The sequence below is a fragment of the Mytilus galloprovincialis genome, chromosome 7, assembly GCF_965363235.1.
Source record: "Mytilus galloprovincialis chromosome 7, xbMytGall1.hap1.1, whole genome shotgun sequence".
NCBI lineage: Eukaryota > Metazoa > Mollusca > Bivalvia > Mytilida > Mytilidae > Mytilus > Mytilus galloprovincialis.
Window position 1 is genome coordinate 25,152,557 of NC_134844.1, and position 21,035 is coordinate 25,173,591.

Genomic DNA, 21,035 nt, shown 5'->3' on the forward strand with positions numbered 1-21,035 from the left:
TCAATTTTAATTTCTAATTACCAAGGCAGCAGAAAATAAATTTACTTCTACCTACTATCTTGGATGTAAAATCTAGGTGGCGCCAGTCATCTGTATTTACTTCCTTTTAACCTTGTTCAGTTATCACTTCCATTCTTACTGATATAGTTTTGGCATTGAAATCATATTTGAAGGATTCAAGGAAAACAGATCTTATAATGTTAATACAAGAGTGATCCGGCAAAGGGAATTTTGGAGTTGAACTTTATCCTCTTTATATTCTAAAATACGTAAAACAATTATAAGAAAATGTGTTTTTTAACAACTAGTCAAATATTATTCTTTACAAGAAAATTTTAGCTCAAACACTCAAATGATTTAATGGATGCATTTGCTTGCGATTACTGGCATCGTCTTATTTCGATGATCAAGCATAAACGACAACAATTTAAAACCATGATATGTGAATAATGGCTTATAAAACAATAAGCTGCAGCTTTCCACAGTATGTGTTAACCGGAAAACAGAAATATATAGATGTCATTTGTAATGAACAGAAACTATCTAATTTATATATATATATATATATATATATATATATATATATATATATATATATATATATATATATATATATATATTGATTTTATCATTTCAATTTCAAATAATATGATTAGAGATTAAATGATATGTTGTTAAGTTTTTTTTTTTTGTTTTTTTTTTTATTGTTGTTTTTGTCTTTCTACCAACGTAATATTGGTGGTTGTACGTTTTGATGTTTTTCTCTGATCGTTGACAATTCATTGATCAGCTAAAATGTATACGATAATGTCCAAATGCGTTAATAATCAAACACAGATAATTCAACCTAGTTCACGTTGACAACATGAAGGTTGGTTTTTTTTATCAGATTAGATTTTGTTGGCACTTAATATGTTTTTGTTTCATCATACAGTCTACATAGATTGGATGTTTCTGTTTTTTTTTAACTCCTGGTTGAAAAAAAAATTACACTTAGTTACTATATATTAATGGATACATTTTTCTTCTGAAACTGGCGAACTGTGTTACAGGATTACAATCAGTCTCATCCTTACATAAATCAGGTTTCTTCGCATTTGTAGGCATACAGGCAATTGTTTTTAGCTTTATTCGAAAAATCAAGCGTGATTGTCTGTCTGTATGCCGTTGTGAATATCTTCAGTATTTATGTAATACAATACGGAGTCTGTATTGGTCATCATTAGCATTGCATTGGCTCCATACTTAGACATCATGTTATCATAGTGGTAATCATACATAACACATTTTGAAAGTCTCCCAGCAGCAATAGGTTTGTTTTTATTTTAACGAGGGTTCTTTACACTGAACATCTACAAGATGTTCGCTAAATATCTGGCATCGTTCGAAAAACGTTTGCGAGAATTGTTTAAAACAGGTTTTTTTTGGTATACCAGCTGAACATCTACTCTTTTCCCGAGGTTCTCCGCCGTCTTCTAAATACACAATTGTTCATTTGTTTTTTATAAAATGACTTCTCAAAATCGCTTACTGTTTATTATCTACGATTTTGTATTCATCTCGATTTACTCTTTAAGAAAGGGAGACGGAGAAAACTCCAAAACCATGTATTCTTTAGTCACCTGCATACCCAGTCGCGAGGATAGTTGAAGATTTCGCAGGTGACATAAATAATTACATTTTTGTTCTAGGGTAAAAAGTTTGCACTCGTCGTTTTGCTTCTAATGACTTATCCTTTGGATTTAGTTTTAACCGAAGTTTGCAGTTGAATGGTGATAACATTTAATATGTAATAATTTTTGTTTCATTTGCTAATGGATAATCGCTATGCAAAGCATGCAAGTTCAAAGGCTAATCTTGGTCTACCTCAAATATATGTCCCTTTATGACATGAATATGACATGAATTATCATTGATATGGTCATATGTATAAATTAACTGTTTACAAAACTTTTGAATTTTTGAAATACTAAGGCTTTTCTTTCTCAGGAATAGATTACCTTAGCTGTATTTGACAAAACTTTTAGTAATTTTGGTCCTCAATGCTCTTCAACTTCGTACTTTGTTTTGCCTTTTTAACATTTTTGAATTCGAGCATCACTGGTTAGTCTTTTGTAGACGAAACGCGCGTCTGGCGTATATACACAATTTAGTCCTGGTATCTATGAGATTATGATGAGTTTATTTAGCTGTATTTGGCAAAACTTTAAGGAAGTTTGGTCCTTAATGCTCTTCTATTTAGTACTTTAAATGCAAAATTTAATCCTGGTATATCTATGATGAGTTTATTTGCACCGTCAAGTAAGAGTTTATCCCATCAAGTCATACCTTGTATGTGTCTGGCATATATTTTTTATTTGCAGTTACCAATCGGTTCGAAATGTGCGAGATTACACCTCCTAATTCAGATTTTGTAAACTAATAAGCCATATCCTCAGTTGTTTACTCTAGCATACATTTTGACACTTTAATGCTTCACTCCATGCTTTACCTGGACTTGTATAAAATGTAATGGATGAAGACCATGAATGGATAGACATTGCGTTCGAAACCTCTTAAACACACTGGCATGTTTTACTACATCGATTGTTTTGTATAGACCATCATCATTCATTATATTCGCCCATATTTAGTAATTTGAATGTATCCTATACAGTCTGTGCATGTTCATAATCACTATCAAAAATGTGCGACTTCGTAAGATCATTATGAAAAGCTTCTTTTGGACGTACATTTTGTACAGAAAAACGTGTCCATCCAAGTATAAGGATAAACACCTCTTCGTAAAAGGAGTAATCTCTTATTTTCTGCTAAAGAATTAAAGTATAACGTTTCTTTGGTTACATCATTTACTAAATCCGAAATGCTTTTTGTTAAACGCTATTAGCTGTGAAGAAATCTAAGTGATCCCAGTGAAAATGAGACGTACTTTTCCATATTATTCGCAATAACATTAATACGTCTACGTTTAAAAAGACCAGCACATTGCACATAACCGCGCAAATAATGGAAATATACTGGGATGAATTGCGGATGTTGATATGAACTTGGTTATTGGTCATGTACATGGAAATTTATGATATTGTAGACAGTAAGGAGAAACTTATACAACCATAAACGTTCCTATAATACAATCCAGCCCTGTACTATTCAATAAAAAGACCTTAGACTTTCCATAAAATTCAATATATTAAGTAATAAATGATCTAATCACTTTGACCAGAGAAACTAAGACTAAATTATCAATCTGATTTGTTGATAGAATTACATTACATGTATTGATTTGGAAATGCAACTGTTTATATTCAATTGCTACTGATGGATCTTATTTTGATGAAACCCTACTTTTCTATATATTTTTTTAGATTTCCAGCTGTCAAAGGGGAAATCTTTAATCTGTTGATGCCCCTGGACTCCTTACATTTGAATTTTAATCTGACTGTTTTTTGCCTCCATACTTGATGTACTTGGACTTCTGCTGCTTCAAATTAAGTCGGTTTTAATTCGGTTAAAATATTTTACACATATAACTAACAAATGTGATCGAGCCTTTGTTTCAAAAGATCTAAATATGCCTCAGCTATATTCAACATATTTAAATATAATGAACGACATTAATCATATTGTACCATATGCGTATTTCTGCAATTAATGTCTCTGCATTAATGAGTGTGGCCATAATATTTGAAAGGCTAATACCTGATACAAATGTTAAAGGGCTGATATGATAAAAAAAAATGGCGAAAAATAAAGATAAATCCGGACAAACATGGCGCGTACAAAACTTTTTCTAATTGAGACATCACTATCTGTGATGAGATGCAAAGTTGAAAGTTGACAAATGTTAGGAATACCGAGATACACTCGTAGATAAAATTTGACATACATTGAAAGATTTGGATGCAAGTAGAACAAAAAATGAGTGTAGACATTGCACAGTTTGCTGTTTTACCAAATGGAACAAATTATCCTGTGATTGGGTTAGGAACCCATAATGTAACGGTAAGTATATGCGTCGACAAATGTTTATACAATAAACAGTACTACTTTTAATCTTAAGTTCAAGTAATTCTATTTATAGATTTATAGATGTCAGGCCTTTAAACTTTTCAAACTGCAAAGGTAAGTGGTTAGTAGTTTTTGAGGTGCAAATACAGCCATATTTGTCCATTTGTTATGATAAACCTTAAGACACATGCTCACAAAAAATATAACGTTAATTTTTTTTTAAACTTTCTATCAGGGTGGACCTGGTTCAGTTAGGGATGCAGTGAAGTATGCTATAGATATAGGATACAGAAGTGTTGATTGTGCCCATGCATATTTAAACGAGAAGGAAGTAGGAGATGGTATACAGGCCAAGTTAGATGACGGTACAATTAAAGATAAAAAAGAAATCTTTATCACGACTAAGGTAGGAGGCTTGACACAATTTTTAAGATAGTTTGCTACCTAGCCATGGCGTTGTAAATTTTCTAACGAGTGTTTAATGTCCCCTTTTCATCTTCCGTCTCTTTCTATTTTAAGATTTTTGTTTTAGTATAGAAAACATAATGCTGTGATGACCTCTGTGGGCATGATTCCCATGTGAGGAAAATTCCATACAATTGAATTAATTATACATCGCCTTTACACAAACTTGGACAACCTGCACTATTATCTGCACTACAAACGCTTTTTTTTTTATTGAGATACATGTTAAAACACCGTTTTAACTTAATATTTTGCATAAAAAAACTACAAGGACAAACTCGTCTTAGAAAACAAGAGAAGGAAATGATGCAATTAATTATCGACAAAAATACTACAGTGTTATTTTTTCAATTTTTTTTAACAATTCTAACATTAATTTATTGACGTATTAAAAAGTGACTACGTATGAAGATTAGATTATTTAAGTTTTAAATGATACATTTCCCCAAAAAAACTACAAATTTCCCATTACCAAACTTTCGGGTACTTTGACCTGTAAAACGGGCACGAGCCATTTTAATTAGGGATGTAAAAAGATCTGAAATTTGATACTCGGATACTCGGTCATGATACTCGAGTACTCACGAGTACTCGGATAAATATTAAACGTCTTTTGAAAAGTTTAGATTTAAGGTGGGATGCAGTGTTTTTGTTATTACCGTTCATAAACATATTAACGAAAGATAAACGTACTTCAAACATAGCTTAATCCTCTGTTTTGTGTGTGAATTGAACAATGAATTACCGACTGCCATTTCTCCTAATAGCAATTATTGTTTGTGTACGTGTTCATGAACCAATTTCCAAAAAAAATCAAAAATATTTACATATAAATTCCGACAGGGAGGACAAAATATGAATCATCTCTTCCTGAGGAGCTGGAATTTTTTATAATACCACTATTCCATTAATTTGTCAACAACAATTTAGGACTTTATTTCGTGTAGCTCAATTACTTTTATTGTGTTTTTTATCGTTTGTCTGATTTTTATTTGTATCCATGATGTTGTCAGTTTGTTTTCGACTTTGGGGTTTGAATGTCGCTCTCGTACTTTCGCCTATCTTTAGATTGTAAATTAAACAATGATCGTTATGTTTCAAATACAGAGTAATCAAAGTTATCTAAATGTACATCTCATACCAATTACGTTTACATATAATTCATGATTAACAAACAAAGGTAAGTTTTTACGGCTTGTGATTAGTTACTTATTAATACATGAAAGTGTTGATTCGTGTACAAACACCGTTAAAATTGTCTCTAATCAATTGCGCAGGGTTCACCTCAGGATAAACATATTTATGTTGTTTATTTATTTTATTTAGTATTACGAAGAGATATTTCAACGGAACTAAAGATAGTGGAAATTTGAAGAGAAATATCTCAACATGTAAACAGGCAAACGATCATCCGAGTACTAAAACTGTACTCGGATACTCGGCCTTCCGAGCGAGTAACCGAGTACTCGAGTACTCGTTGCCATCCGTAATTTTAATATAGTATGGCGTTTCTGTTGTATGGTGTTGAACTAATGAGTTTACAGACATTTCGAATTATTTGAATTTTGTAAATACTAACAAAACCAAAATATTTAATTGATTTGATTGGAACCGTTAACTTTAACTTCATAACTTTACACTGGACGTAAAACCATAAATAAAGTCAATAAAATATCAACAACTTTACAGCTATGGGATACACATCACAATCGACAACATATTAAAGAAAATTTCCAGAAATCATTGGATAATCTTAAAGTTAACAGTGTTCAGCTGCTAATCATTCATTGGCCCATTTCACTTAAGGTAAGTACTTATAATTATGTTGAAATACTTTAATGTCAAAGTCGTTAAACACTTTCATTTGTTGTAACCCCGCCACATTCTGTTTGTATGCGCATATCCCAGGTCAAGAGCCAGCTGGAATCGATTTCACAAAAAATAAACATAGGCTAAAGAGTGATCGTAAGTATACTGAACTGTTCATGACGCACGATCAATCTAAGTATTTTTGTGAAATCGACTACAATAATTCAGTGGTTGTCGATTGTTGCATGTTACATATTTGTTTTCGTTCATTTCTTTATGTACATAACTAAGACAGTTAGTGTTTTCTTTTGAATTGTTTTACATTTGTCATTTCGGGCCTTTTATAGATGACTGTTAGGTATGGGCTTTGCTCGTTTTCGAGAGCCATTTGGGGACCTGCAGTTGTTAATTTCTGTGTCATTTGGACTTTGTGAAGAGTTGTCTCATTGGCAATCACACCACATCTTCTTCTTTTTTTTTATATATATTTAAACACATCTTAGTTCTTTTAAAACAGTTTCCACTAATCGTAAAAGGATGGTTATGGCTCTATACAAAGTGACTTGTTTTGATTTCATCGACTTTCATCACAACAATACCATGCGTGTGCATATATGTGTGTGTTTACATATTTGTTATGAGGTGACATCTGATTTTCTTGACCGTAGAACGGTCAGTTTATTCATTTATACTACGTTCGTATATTAGTACAAGGCTTTCGATTTCTTAATTTCTCTAGAAAGAAATATGTTATTACACCACACGTTACAAAGCTAATCTGTTCGTGGATTATTTTTCTAATGAAAATATTTTATATCTTCACTGAACATTTTAGCTTCGGGGCCAGCTGAAGCTGGCATATGGGTGTGGGATTTTCTCGCTGTGTTGATGAGTCGTCAATGGTGACCTTGCGCTGCATTTACTCTTGTTGGGTTGTTGTCTCTTAGACAATAACCTATTTCCATTCTCATTTTTATTATCAAATTATTTTGCTATAAGGTTGGATATTATGAGAGGAAAATATTTGATTTGTATATTTGAATTCTTTGAATTGTTCTGATCATTTTTCATTGCTAAATCATAAAATGTTTGTCTTTTACGGCAGAAATTTATTCAAATGATAAATCATTAGTTTTTTCTTTATTTTAGGACGGAGATGATTTGTTTCCCAAAGATAAGAATGACCAGTTTATGTTTGAGAATCACGACATAGTGGATACATGGAAGGTATAGTTCACTGTGCTTGCATTTCTAAGACCACAGGACATAACGATGTTGATGTATGAAAAAAAAACCTGATATTTTGGAATTATACTTATGAAATGTAATTTATCATAGTCATAGAAATATCTTTCTCTTCTAAAATCAAAGAACCAGCTGTCGTGTAACATGAAATAAACAAATGAGATATTATTGATTAAGAATGGTTTATAATAGAAATTTCTCCATCTTCTTGAAACAAAGAACCTATTTCTTTTTACATAATTCTCATCGAAAAATTTAAAAAGTAGAAATACTTTTTAAAGTCAATTTTCTTGTTTTCTTTAGATGAATATAAAAACGAAGATGTGGTAAGATTGCCAATGAGAACTATCCACAAAAGACCAAAATAACACAGACATTAACAACTTTAGGTCACCGTACGGCCTTCAACAATGAGCACAGCCCATACCGCATAGTCAGCTATAAAAGGCCCCGATAAGACAATGTAAAACAATTCAAACGAGAAAACTAACGGCCTTATTTATGTAAAAAAATGAACGAAAAACAAATATGTAACACATAAACAAACGACAATCACTGAAATACAGGCTCCTGACTTGGGACAGGCACATACATAAATAATGTGGCGGGGTTAAACATGTTAGTGGGATCCCAACCCTCCCCCTAACCTGGGACAGTGGTATAACAGTACAACATAAGAACGAACTATAAAAATCAGTTGAAAAAGGCTTAACTCATCAGGTGGAAAAAATTCAATGGAATATGTTGTTTATCTTTTTCAATATTTTGCGATGAATCAATATGCAGATTTCACTTAATATTACTTTTAATTCTTTATCTTACGATTGGAGATAAATTTCAATCATCTCTCCTCAAAATATTGGTATATATCAAATGCATTTTTAGGCGTCTAAAACAATTCGAATATCGTGGGTTATTTTGTGAACGACCAAGTTTACATATGAAATCCCATTGATATTTACGACTTCATTTTCGAAATCGTTTTATAGTCGGTACTTGCAACTTCGATCTTTTTTTTCAATTTTTTTACAATTCCTAATTTCTATATCATCTTTCCCTTTAAACTTATGAACTTACAGGGTATGGAAGAATTAGTTGATGCCGGCATGGCAGAGAATATAGGATTGTCTAACTTTAACAAGACACAGATAGAACGTATTCTACATAGTGCCCGGATAAAACCATGTAATCTACAGGTAAGATTAAAATCTAATCCTGAAATATTGGTCTTTTTCATTGATAACATACAGATCTGTACAATAAAATTGAGAATGGAATATGCAAAAGGACAAGAGCCCCACCAAAGAACCGAGGCAACCCAAGGTCACCAACGGGTCTTCAACACAGCGAGAAAATCACGCAACCAGAGGCAGACTTCAGCTGGATCCCAAAACAAAAAGTATGTACAAGTTTAGCGAAAATGAACTAACTGCTATACTCAGAAAATTATAAATGAACCAGAATTAAAAAAAAAACTAAAACAAAGCATACAAGTCTAACAAAGGCAACAGATTCATGACTTGGGACAGGCGCAAAATGCAGATTTAGAGTTATTACTTAAATGCCTTTAAATAAGAATTTTGATTATGTTAAAATATTGAAGATTAAAGCAGTAAAGGTTTTTTTTTATTGCCAAGAATAACAATTAACAGTACACCAAGATTTGTTGCATAACATTGTATGTCATATATTAATATAAGGATTTTGTTTGTAGGTGGAAATACATCCTTATTTCTCAAACCGAAAGCTTGTGGATTTCTGCTTGTCAAAAGGCATAACAGTTACGGCTTATGCACCTCTAGCGAACCCAGATAGTCCTTTGTAGGTAAAATGGTCCATGTAAACTGTTTTCCATGATAACATAATATAACTACAATTAGAGATAGACCGGTGATATAGAAATAAATTATCTGATTGATAGAACATTTTTTGTTTAAAGCAATTAGATATTGACATTGGACTTTTGTTAAATCGTTTAAGAACTTATAAAATCAATATGTTGTTACGTGAAATATAAACAACACAAACGCGCGCATTTTAATTTTGTGCGGGTCATACTTAGATAAATAACATTATGACCTTTTAATAGTGAGGGTCATACATGAAAAGTAACATTATTACCTTTCAACTATAATAACTCCGAATTAGTGATTACTTGTATGTCAATATATATCTCATTTAAAATTTAAAAATATGCAGAACCTAAATAGTTGAAAGTTTATATTCATAATATAGGCGAACGGGGAAAGAACCCAGTATATTTGACGAACCTGTTCTTAAGGATATTGCTCAGAAGAAAGGCAAAACCATAGCCCAGGTAAAATGAATTATGATTCAAGGCGAGGAGAATTAATTTCCAAAAAAAATGCAATATAAGCTATCAAATTAAGACAGCTATATAGCAATATTATAAAATATTATTTTTAGTACTGCCATTTATAAAGGCTGATTCCTGCGGTAAAACACAGCAATGGTATCACAGTTTAGGAGTTTTATATGTACAAACTAATATCTAGTATAATATTTGGAATATAAACGTTATTTTAGAGTAAATTACAAAAAAAAAATCTATAGAAAATTTAAGAACCAAAAACGTATGAAATTCCTATTTTCAGCTGATGTATTCTATGCCAAACAAATCAGACGATTTTAAAAATAATACGTTTCAGAAAATCTTACGTGAATAAACTCATCATTATCATTGATACCGTGATATTAGTTGTGTATACCATCCGCGAGTTTCTTCGACAACAGACTCAGCAGTTATGTTTGAATTCAAAAAGTTAAAAAGTAGCTAAAATAACATGCATATCATGTTTGTGCGATATGAATATGAGTCCTTGTACAAGCCATAATGGGCTAGCTCACAAAGTGATATTAATTTAAATGAAGACATGGCATCTATACTCAGACACATTATCCTAGCGGAACCCACTGTATAAATAAGAAGATGTGGTATGAGTGTCAATGTGACAACTCTCCATTCAAGTTAAAATGTGTAAAAAATAAAACAAGTACAGGTCAAAGTACGCCTTTCAACATGGAGCATTGGCTCACACCTAACAGAAAGCTATAAAGGGTCCCATAATGACTAGTGTAAAAGTATACAAACAGGAAAATTAACGGTAAAAATATAGAACAAATCAGAAAAGAGAAGAGCCTATGGACAACATAACAAACGACAAGCACTGAACAACAAGCGACAAGCACTGAACAACAAGCTCCGGACCTAGGACAGGTGCATACAAATGTAGCAGGTTTAAACGTTTACTATGTTACCTCCACCCGAGACAGTATTGTAACATTAACAGTATGCATTACTCTGAAATATCAGGGTTACGTGCTTAGTGGAGAGATTCGAACCCTTGACATTCCTCACTCGAGCTTCCACGTGTGATTTTAATTGTTAAAGTGGACGAGTATGTTAGATATAAAAATAATTATCTAAAAAAATACAGAATAAGCAGATCCAATATCAATTGCATATGTTTTGCAGGTAGTTTTGAGATTCATATTACAGCGCAATATCATTGTGATTCCAAAATCAGTTACTCCGTCTAGAATCAAGGATAATTTTGATGTGAGTAGATCATGTAAGATCAAAATGTTTAAGATTGAAGATATGGGAGTGCCAGTGACACAACGGATGTGTTGAATTGTCATGAAACAATTTTTTGTCTAAATCCTTCGTATGAAAAGCATAGACAATTGCTCACACATTTATATTGCATTTAAAAATTAAGTTCTGTAATCGTATAAACATTTTTATAGGTAATAAAATCAAAGTAAATTACAGTTTAGCTCACAAATCGAATTTCAAATGCGTGTTTACTACCAAAATGTTTTATATACTATGTCAGTTTTTTTTTTCTTTTTTTTTTTTTTAGATCAAAGCATCTTTGTAGTAAATTGTTTTTCTTAAATCAGTTAAGATTTTTTTTTATGGAAAATACATATATTTTACTGTTTTCACAGTTTCTTGTATTCATTTATCGAGCTCACTTATCACAGGAATCAGAACAGATATTGTACAGATATATTTCCTTTTTAAAATGCACGTCAATGATCAATTCGCAATTCAAAAAAATTTTATCCTCATGAACAAGACAGTAGAAACCTATCCCTATTTATTTTACTTCTTGTCATACTTTCAGAAAAAAAATAATGTTAGAGTTATCTTCTTCAGGTGTTCAGATTTTCTTTATCACCAGACGAGATGGAACAAATATGGACACTAGATAAATATCCAAGAATATTTATAGAGAAATGGTAAGTTTCAATATGTGTTTCATCATAAAACAGTGTATTTCTTTTTCTTTACTACTTTACCCTTCCAAATTCAAAAACTTAATAATATCGTTTGATGACAAAATCATATGCAGCAATTATTGATTCTTCTGTTTTGTAATCATACAATCGTTCTTTCTGTTAATTTAATAGGCAATCAGACAACATTACTAAGTCGCAAAAGATAGCATTCCAATATAACTAGAGGTCATCAGATGGTCAAGTTTCTCTATCTTGTGACAGTTTCCCCATTGTCTATTGTACTTTGTCTTTGTTTCGATGAAGCAAACTATTCTTTCTTATTTTGCAATGGACGATTTCTTCTTTTGTAGAGTACACAAATACATTTATCACATAAATCAATATGAAAATATAACTATTTTTGATCATCTGATCATTTGTCCCCTGTATTCAATTAGTTGTATATAGTCATCGACAAACTTTTTAACAAGTCCTCTTTACTATCAGAATAAGGGTTTTAAGCATTCTTTCAAAATTTCAAAAAAACTCCGTTTGAAGTGATCCTTTTAAGCAAAATAAGTCATGTGTTTCTATTATTTTTATTTGCATATACTATAACACTAACTGATCATATTCTATTGCAGGGCAAGTGGGCATCAAGAGTATCCATTTCATGCAGAATTCTAAGGAACTTTTTCTTTTACCACTTATTCTAACCGGATGACAATACAGTTGTATTTTCATTTTATTATTTTATTCCTCTCTATATCTGTATCAATAATAAAAAAAAATAAAGTTGGACGTAGACAATTTAAAAAGCAAACAATTTACACTCTGGAAATACAATTGAGAATGGAAATGGGGAATGTGTTAAAGGGACAACAACCCGATCATAGAACAGACAACAGCAGAATGTCACCAATAGGTCTTCAATGCAGCAAAAAACTCCCGCACCCGGAGGCGTCCTTCAGCTGGCCCCTAAACAAATATATATACTAGTTCAGTGAGAATGGACGTCATACATGCTGATTTTACATTTCGAAACATACGAAATGATGTGTTCTCGATATTTCCTATTTTTGTATAAAAACGGTACCCTGTCCCTGATGAATTTGTATTTGTATCAATCTTTTGTAAGCGACTATGTAATCACATGAAAACAAAGACACAACATTTCTTTGTCCTACACTTTCGCAGGCAATCACTTAGTTAAATCGATATTTTGGAACAACTGAAAAGTGTTTACTTATTTTAGAGAATAAAAGGGAGAAAAAATTAAGAACGGAGAAAAATGTCGAAAGATGAGAAAAAAATGTGCAAACGAAAATTGGATAAAGAAAATGTACTGAACATTAAAAAAGAGGATTGAATAATTGGCAAACAAAAGTAGAATTAGTCTTAATAATTTTATTATAAAAAATGAGACCCTAAACCCCCAAAAAGACCCCCATTCTGTCAATACCAAAGGTGGTGCCATTTATAAATTAGCAAATGATATTAATTGCAATGTCAATGACACGTGTTTCTGAAATATTCATTTAACTTTAATTTAGAGACAGTCAAGCCTTAAATGTTCCAAAAGCAAAATATTTAAACCGTTTATCGCTTAAACATGTGTACTTTGAAATCAACATTTGTGGGGACATTTTTGGCATTTGGTGTTAAGATTGTTCAAACTTGCACTATTTAAAATTTATTTCATGCTGCTAATTAGCTGTTGCACGATGTCAGAGAAAGCTTAATATAAATACCTGTCCGTTTCTGATAAAACCAAAAAATATATTTATCATGATTTCACATTAATATCTTTAAATTTTCTTCTTATGTTATTTCATCAAAGCGAACTTACTTAGGACTCTTAACAAATCATTCACAGCTCATGCGTTTGTCCTTTTTTACACTAGTTATTCATTATTCATAGATGTTGCATGGGATATTCAGATCAAATAAGATATAACTTATTTACGATGTTCTTGATATTTTTCATATTTGTTCGATCAAAATTGTTAATCCATCTTAAATGATGTATTCTCTTCAATACTAATTTTCCGAAGATTTGACCTAATTTGTCTTTAGTCAATTATATGATAGACATCAACACGCATATGAAGGATCTATTAATTTATAAACTGCTGAAAGATTTTATATGGACATCCTTTAAGACAAACATTGTCAAACGTATCGGATAGAATATATGAATAATGGAAGACAAAGCAGTTAGCTGTTTCGAGGAATACTAATTGCACACATATTTATCAACACAAGTCAGATTAAGTTGAAACTGATGGAGAAAGGGGTTTTAAGCGAAGTCCGAGGGTATCGCCATTCTTGGACAAGAATCATTGACTGTTATGTAATTCCTATAGCTGCTGTAATAGTGATTATAACAAGCGTTTTTGTTATTGTTATTTATTGCAAGGAATACAGGACGTCGAAAAACAAAATCAGAAAAGTTGCCAGTCTTATTTATTCTGCTATCGGACTATCTAACATAGCGGCTATTTTTCCCAAAGCGATCATCCATACATATGCATTCACGTATGGAAACATTAAAATGTTCGTTCCACTTAATCTCTGTAGATCTTGGTATATCGTGCAGGAATTCACAAAAGTGCCTCATTGTGCTTCCATTTTGTTTGTTACACTTCTGTCGTTACAACGATACCAGATAATAAAACATCCTTTTGTTGGATCTCAGAAATGGACCGTGAGTAAAACAATAAGCAAAATAATCCTTGTGTTGATAGTTTCAACATTAGTATCGATTATTTCTTTCGTTGGATCTGAACTAGTACCATATCATGTTGAATTTAAAGAGAATACAACGGCTGGCAATAGTAGTTTCATTACGTGTCATGCACATTTTGCTAGTTGGTTAGGCAGTTATGGGATGGAAGTTGCCATTTTTATTATGATTTTGAAAATTGCTACCATTATTTTGCCCTCTTGTTTAATTATACTTTACTGTGATATTTCTCTTGTCATATATCTGAAGATGATTACAAGAGTTCACCATGTCATGACACATGCTTCCAAAACAGTGATCCACCATGTTGTGAAAGACAGCTTCAAATCTGTTCCAAATAAACACGACCAACAGGAAGATCATCCTCAAATTCTACTCATACTTATTTTGTCGTTAGTAGTGTTTATCGTGGAGATTCCTTACACCGTATTTATGTGTTTCCAGATTTATTATTGGACTCTACCATCGCATGAGTCTTTTACGTTTTTTAGAATCGGTCCGGTAAGAAATGCAATTGATTTATCAGTAGTACTTAGTTACCCAGCACTTTTCCTTGCATCTTGTATTACAAGTCAAAGATTTCGATTTATGTTTCGAAATTTGTTTAAATGTAAAAAATGTTGTTTGAGAAATGTTCAAAATTTAAAATTACCTTTTAATAGATAGTCATGTAGATATACATATTATAAATGTCTGTCATAGTGATAGTAAATGATATTGGAACAAATAAAGGCAACAGTTGTATACCGCTGGTCGAAATTCATAAATCAATTGAGAAAAAAGAATCCGGGTTACTAACTAAAACAGATGGAAACACATCAAATATAAGAGAAGAACATCGACACAACAGAAACAATAAAATGCAACACACATAGAAACGAACTATAAGATAACAACTGTCATTTTCCAAAATAGATATACTTTATATTTGATAATTTTAAAATCAAATCTGATATTTCTGTAAAACAAAAGTGGTCCTACACACCCATAATTTTATAGTTTATCAATAATAATAGAGCTATTCATTGATAACCACCTTATGTAAACGGGTTATAGTTATTATGTTGTGCAGTCGTTGTATGTGACATTTGGTTTTTTAAAGAACATTGGATCGCTAAATTATAATTTGCCGAAGGACAAGGGTATATAAAAAAGAAGATGTGGTATGATTGCCTATGAGACAACTATCCACAAAAGACCAAAATGACACAGACATCAACAACTATAGGTCACCGTACGGCCTTCAACAATGAGCAAAGCCCATACCGCATAGTCAGCTATAAAAGGCCCCGATAAGACAATGTAAAACAATTCAAACGGGAAAACTAACGGCCTTATTTATGTAAAATAAAATGAACGAAAAAAACTATGTAACAGATAAACAAACGACAACCACTTAATTACTCTATTTCTTGGATTTCCTTCATGTAAATCGTGGTCAGTTTGCTCTAGATATTGCGCAATATCAATTATCTCATACTCTTAATATGTGGATGCATTTTTTCATTACAGTGTCACATATATTAGTGTAGTATGGTCCGATTTATATGTAAGCAGGTTTATTAATTTGATCTTGCAACGCGCACATATTTGATACGATCTAGTTTTCTATTTGTTTGCACTTGTGATTTTGTAATCTATAACTGTAACATTTATATGTTATAAAAAAACAGCTTTTCAAAAATACCAAGTCTATTTGTTTTTTTACGTTAGACACGAATCATGTCTACAATAGACTCGCAGTGACGCTAGATATAAAAGTTGAAGTAAAAATAGAGAAAAATTGAGTTTTTAAATGTTAAGATTTTATAAAGATAACACTGTTCACGTACCGATTATTATTCCATGTCATTTTATATATCTGTTGATGGAGAATATGAGTATAGACCTAGTGGGAAGTTGGGAATGTTATCAAACATAAATAGAATATATGCAACCGTACAACATTTAGATAACAGTTAATCAGAATTGAAACATACTAAACTATAATATTTAAGGAATCTAAAATTAACCTCGTTCTAATACTGTATTGCAAGTCACTATTATTGTATTATGAATCAAAACAAGAATTTACAACCACATATTTATCAGTTATAATGATGGTCATAAATTTATCATTGCATAGTTTGATCGTTCTTCAATGAAATACAGAATTATACAAGTCAATTTTTTTCTTTAACAGGTTCAAAAGTGTTCAATTCGCTATTCAGTGATATAAAACATGCAATCGAAGTATTTATACTCTTAGACTAGTATTACTATGTGTTATATTTGTAACTTAAATCACAATGCATATCATAGTTGTTTATTATTGTGTATTGATGAATTGACTTGCGTGAAAATACGGATGTTTGATTAAAATTTGCTGATGTAAAATGTTAGAAATTATTTTAGAAGGAATATATCTTTCTTATGCAAACCTCTAAATCCGCGTCAGACTATGGCTATACTTAGGTTTGATTCGTTCTACAACCTTTGTATTTAGATATTAATTTTTTTTATTGTATCATTGAAGAGACATTAGTAGTCGAAATGTGCGCATCTTCATAATACATATGTTCATCATAATTATAATTTAACTGTTAATAAAACTTTGAATTTTTGAAAAAAACTAAAGCTTTTCTACCACAGGAAAAACTTACCTTAGCTGTATTTGGCAAAACTTTAATGAATTTTGGGTCCTCAATGCTCTTCAACTTTGTACTCTATTTGGCCTTATAAACATTTTTTGATTCGAGCGTCACTGATGAGTCTTTTTTTAGACGAAACGCGCGTCTGGCGTAAATATAAAATTTTGATCATTGTTTCTATGATGAATTTACTTGTGCAATATTAAAATTGTTTCCGTTTACTAGAATGGAATTTATAGTCCACACCACTATTAGTTGACTGTAAGTCGCAGATGATAGAACCAAAACCAGTAGCCAATAATTTGGAACTGTCGTAAAAATACGAATATTTTATGATTACAAATTGCTTTAATTAATTTGCGGAAATTATTTTAAATTAAAGAATGTACCTACCTCATGCATACCTCTGATTCCGCGTTAGAATGTGGCTATACTTAATGTCCTATTTCGTTTTATACGCTTTACAACCTTTGTATTATGCTTTGGATATCAAAATATGTTTGCCTCAAGCATTAATGAAGAGACATTAGTTGTCGAAAAAATACGCAACTGGTTCATTAAAATTGGTACCGTTTATATTATTTATTTTAATCATGTGATTAATATTGTTTTGAGAGAACTGTATTGAACCTTTGCTTAATCTAAATGAGTTAAATTATTTAAATAAAAATATCACTATTTTTATTAAACATGTTCATGTGCCCGTAAATTGTTTTCTCGTGTCATATATATTTAATGTTTGTTATTTGTAATTTGCCATTGACAGTTTTTGTTATATCTATCCACAAACTCCTGTAATCATCATGCCTTTATCGTACATTTACAGAGACATTCACGCAACATTGGTTTCAGATACTATTTATCGCTATTTTGTGCATTGTTCCTCTGATCGTTTTTTGTGATAATCTTTCATATCATGCTATTCGCTTGAGATGGAAAATCATCGCTAGAAACTAAGAAGGCACGTGGCGTTGCTAAAGAATATGACATGAAATTGACACGTCGTCATAGGTAAAATAGCGATAAACAGATTATCATTGGTCATCTCAACTCGATTGCATTTCATTTGAGATGATCAACGATAATCTATAAATATATGCCAGATATGATTAGATTTATTAATAAACGTATGAACGAGTTCATAGTGCAGAACAAATTTACTTGAGATAATAATATAGAAGGGTCTCGATGGTTGGGGTCATTTCTAAACAGTTCTAATTTTTCAGGCCATTGATCTCTTTTCTCTCCAGTATTCCTCATTCTTTATATTTAAGCATAAAGTGATAATTGGCTATTAATTTTTTTGGCTATTTGTCTGTTTTGTCGTTTATTTTATTTACTTGTGTCAATTAAATTGCATATTTTTCTCTATTCTGTAAACCTCATCAAGACCCCATCAAGACCCCCTTATACAATTCATTAAGTACATTGGAGACTTAAATGTTTGTAAACCAAATACATAAAACTGTTCATAGCTTTCAAGAGAAACTTGGACTCTTGATGAAATTTGTAACAAGCAAGATTTGATGAATAAGTATAATTATGTTGATAAAAAAACACTGTTCATATCTTTTAAACACTAGTGACCTTAGAAGGTTTTCCGGTTATAATTATCTAAACTTCGCACGATTTACTTTAATTAGTTGATGCCATTCTTATTTCATTTAGATGGCTTTTTTCAAGCTATTATATGATTTCAGAGTAAGCTTATTAACAAACCACGTATTGTTTTAATTAAAAATCTATTTTACACGCATTGATATATTTGTTTTTTCTATAATATTCTTTCATCGAGGTGCATTTACTTCAGATCATAACATATCGTTTACAATTTGTGCAATTTTTATTTTTTGGGGGATAATATTACATATATTTTTTATAGATATTGGAAGATTTGATAAAATCAAATGAGCTATGAATCATTTCCGATGTCCGTGATGTATTTCATATATAGTGGATCACAATAGTTAATCATTCTTAGATGGTATGTTCTCATTCAATACTAATTTTCTACGGATTCGACCTATTTTGTCTTTAGTCCAACATATGATAGACATCAACACGCAGCATCCATTAATTAGAAGGTTTCATAGAAATCCTTTAGGACATTGGCAAATGCATCTGTAAGAATATATGAATACAGAAGCACAAACCATTAACAAATATTGAGAAGAATACGGTTTACTTATATACACTTGAAATTATTAGTTGGAAGTGATGGGGAAAGGGATTCTAAGCGAAGTACGAGAATATCACTATTCGTGGACACGAATAATTGACTGTTATGTAATTCCTATAGCCGCCGTTATAGTGGTTATAACAAGTGCATTTGTTATTGTTATTTACTGTAAGGAATATAGGACATCAAAAAACAGAATCAGAAAAGTTGCCAGTCTTATTTATTCTGTAATTGGACTATCTAACATTGCGGCTATTTTACCTACAGCAATACTCCACACATATGCATTCACATATGGAAACGTTAAAACATTTGTTCCATTTAATCTTTGTTGGACGTGGTTTATCGTACATGAATTTACAAAAGTGCCTCATTGTGCTTCCATTTTGTTTGTTACACTTTTATCGTTACAACGATACCAGATCATAAAACATCCTTTTGTTGGATCTCAGAAATGGACTGTGAATAAAACAAAAATCAAAATAATCATTGCATTAATAGTTTCAACATTAATATCGATTATTCCGTTTATTGGATCTGAACTAGTACCACATCAAGTGGAATGTGACGACAATTTAACGGCCATCAATTGTAGCTTTACGACATGTCATTCCCATTTTGCTGATTGGCTAGGCAATTATGGGATGGAAGCTGCCATTTTTATTATGATTCTGAAATTTACTACCATTATCATGCCGTCTTGTTTAATTATACTTTACTGTGATATTTCTCTAATAATATATCTAAAGATGATTACAAAAGTTCATCATGTCATGACGCATGCTTCCAAAAAGGTAATCCACCATGTAGTGAAAGATAGATACCAATTGGTATCGAATAAATACGATAAACACGAAGGACATCCTCAAATTCTACTCATACTCATTTTGTCGTCGGTAGTTTTCATTGTGGAGATTCCTTACACCGTGCTTATGTTTTTTCAGATCTATTATTGGACTTTGCCATCGCATGAGTCTTTTACGTTTTACAGAATCGGTCCGGTAAGGAATGCAATTGATTTAACAGTAGTACTTAGTTACCCAGCTCTTTTCCTTGCATCTTGTATAACAAGTAAAAGATTTCGATTTATGTTTCGAAATTTGTTCAAATTGAAAAGAGAAATATTCATGTAGGTATGAACAAAGTATGAAAACAATTCAAAGTGAAAAAAGTATGCCGAAACAACGATGAAACCAACAACATCTATTGGATAACAGTTCCTTGTTTTTGGATAGACTCATCAAGACTGTGCAGAGGTTAAACATGTATGTGAACACTCAACCCTCATGCAAGAGTTTGAACAATTTCGAATTAAAACCCGAATAGTGTATAAAAGGTATATGATATTCAAAGAAACAGTATTCTTATTACTAATTTTGTTACTATAAACAGTTACATGTGAGCTACTTAGCCATAACTTTACAACAAAGGCAGAACGAATCCTAACGTCGATTAAATTGTAAATGGGGTTTTCCATTCTCAATTTTATTATTTTATTATACTGAAACTCCCCAGCCAGATACACGAGGTTAGAAATGAACATATGATACCAAGTACACTATGCACTGTCATTTTTTTAAACTAGGCATTTTGAAAAAAAAACGATTATATGACTTTGTTTTGTTAATAGCTATATTGAAGTTATAAGTTTGAATTTCTCTTTCGTATCTTTCGCCTCTCTTTTGTATCCCCGTATTGAAATAGA

At 31.5% G+C, this 21,035-nt stretch overlaps 1 protein-coding gene across 2 annotated transcripts; it reads left to right on the top strand.

Moving 5' to 3' along the window:
- Nucleotides 1–3,833: 3,833 nt before the first annotated feature.
- Nucleotides 3,834–12,576, top strand: LOC143082624 (aldo-keto reductase family 1 member B1-like). Of its 2 annotated transcripts, XM_076258405.1 has the most exons (10): nt 3,835–4,002; nt 4,244–4,414; nt 6,163–6,279; nt 7,432–7,509; nt 8,607–8,723; nt 9,242–9,348; nt 9,763–9,844; nt 11,024–11,107; nt 11,714–11,796; nt 12,420–12,576. In XM_076258405.1, exons 1-10 carry the CDS (start codon nt 3,901–3,903, stop codon nt 12,460–12,462), a joined length of 984 nt encoding a protein of 327 aa, XP_076114520.1. In that variant the 5' UTR covers nt 3,835–3,900; the 3' UTR covers nt 12,463–12,576. The 2 variants fall into 2 exon arrangements, with proteins under 2 accessions (XP_076114521.1, XP_076114520.1); XM_076258406.1 differs by lacking the exon at nt 6,163–6,279 and having other exon boundaries at nt 3,834–4,002.
- The last annotated feature ends 8,459 nt before the right edge of the window (nt 12,577–21,035 follow it).

Excerpts from the sequence above, each read along its gene's own strand:
- LOC143082624 (XM_076258405.1), top strand. The coding sequence starts at position 3,901 with ATGCAAGTAGAACAAAAAATGAGTGTAGACATTGCACAGTTTGCTGTT. Across the intron at positions 7,510-8,606 it reads ACATAGTGGATACATGGAAG|GGTATGGAAGAATTAGTTGA; the intron begins GTATAGTTCACT and ends ATGAACTTACAG. Across the intron at positions 8,724-9,241 it reads TAAAACCATGTAATCTACAG|GTGGAAATACATCCTTATTT; the intron begins GTAAGATTAAAA and ends TTTTGTTTGTAG.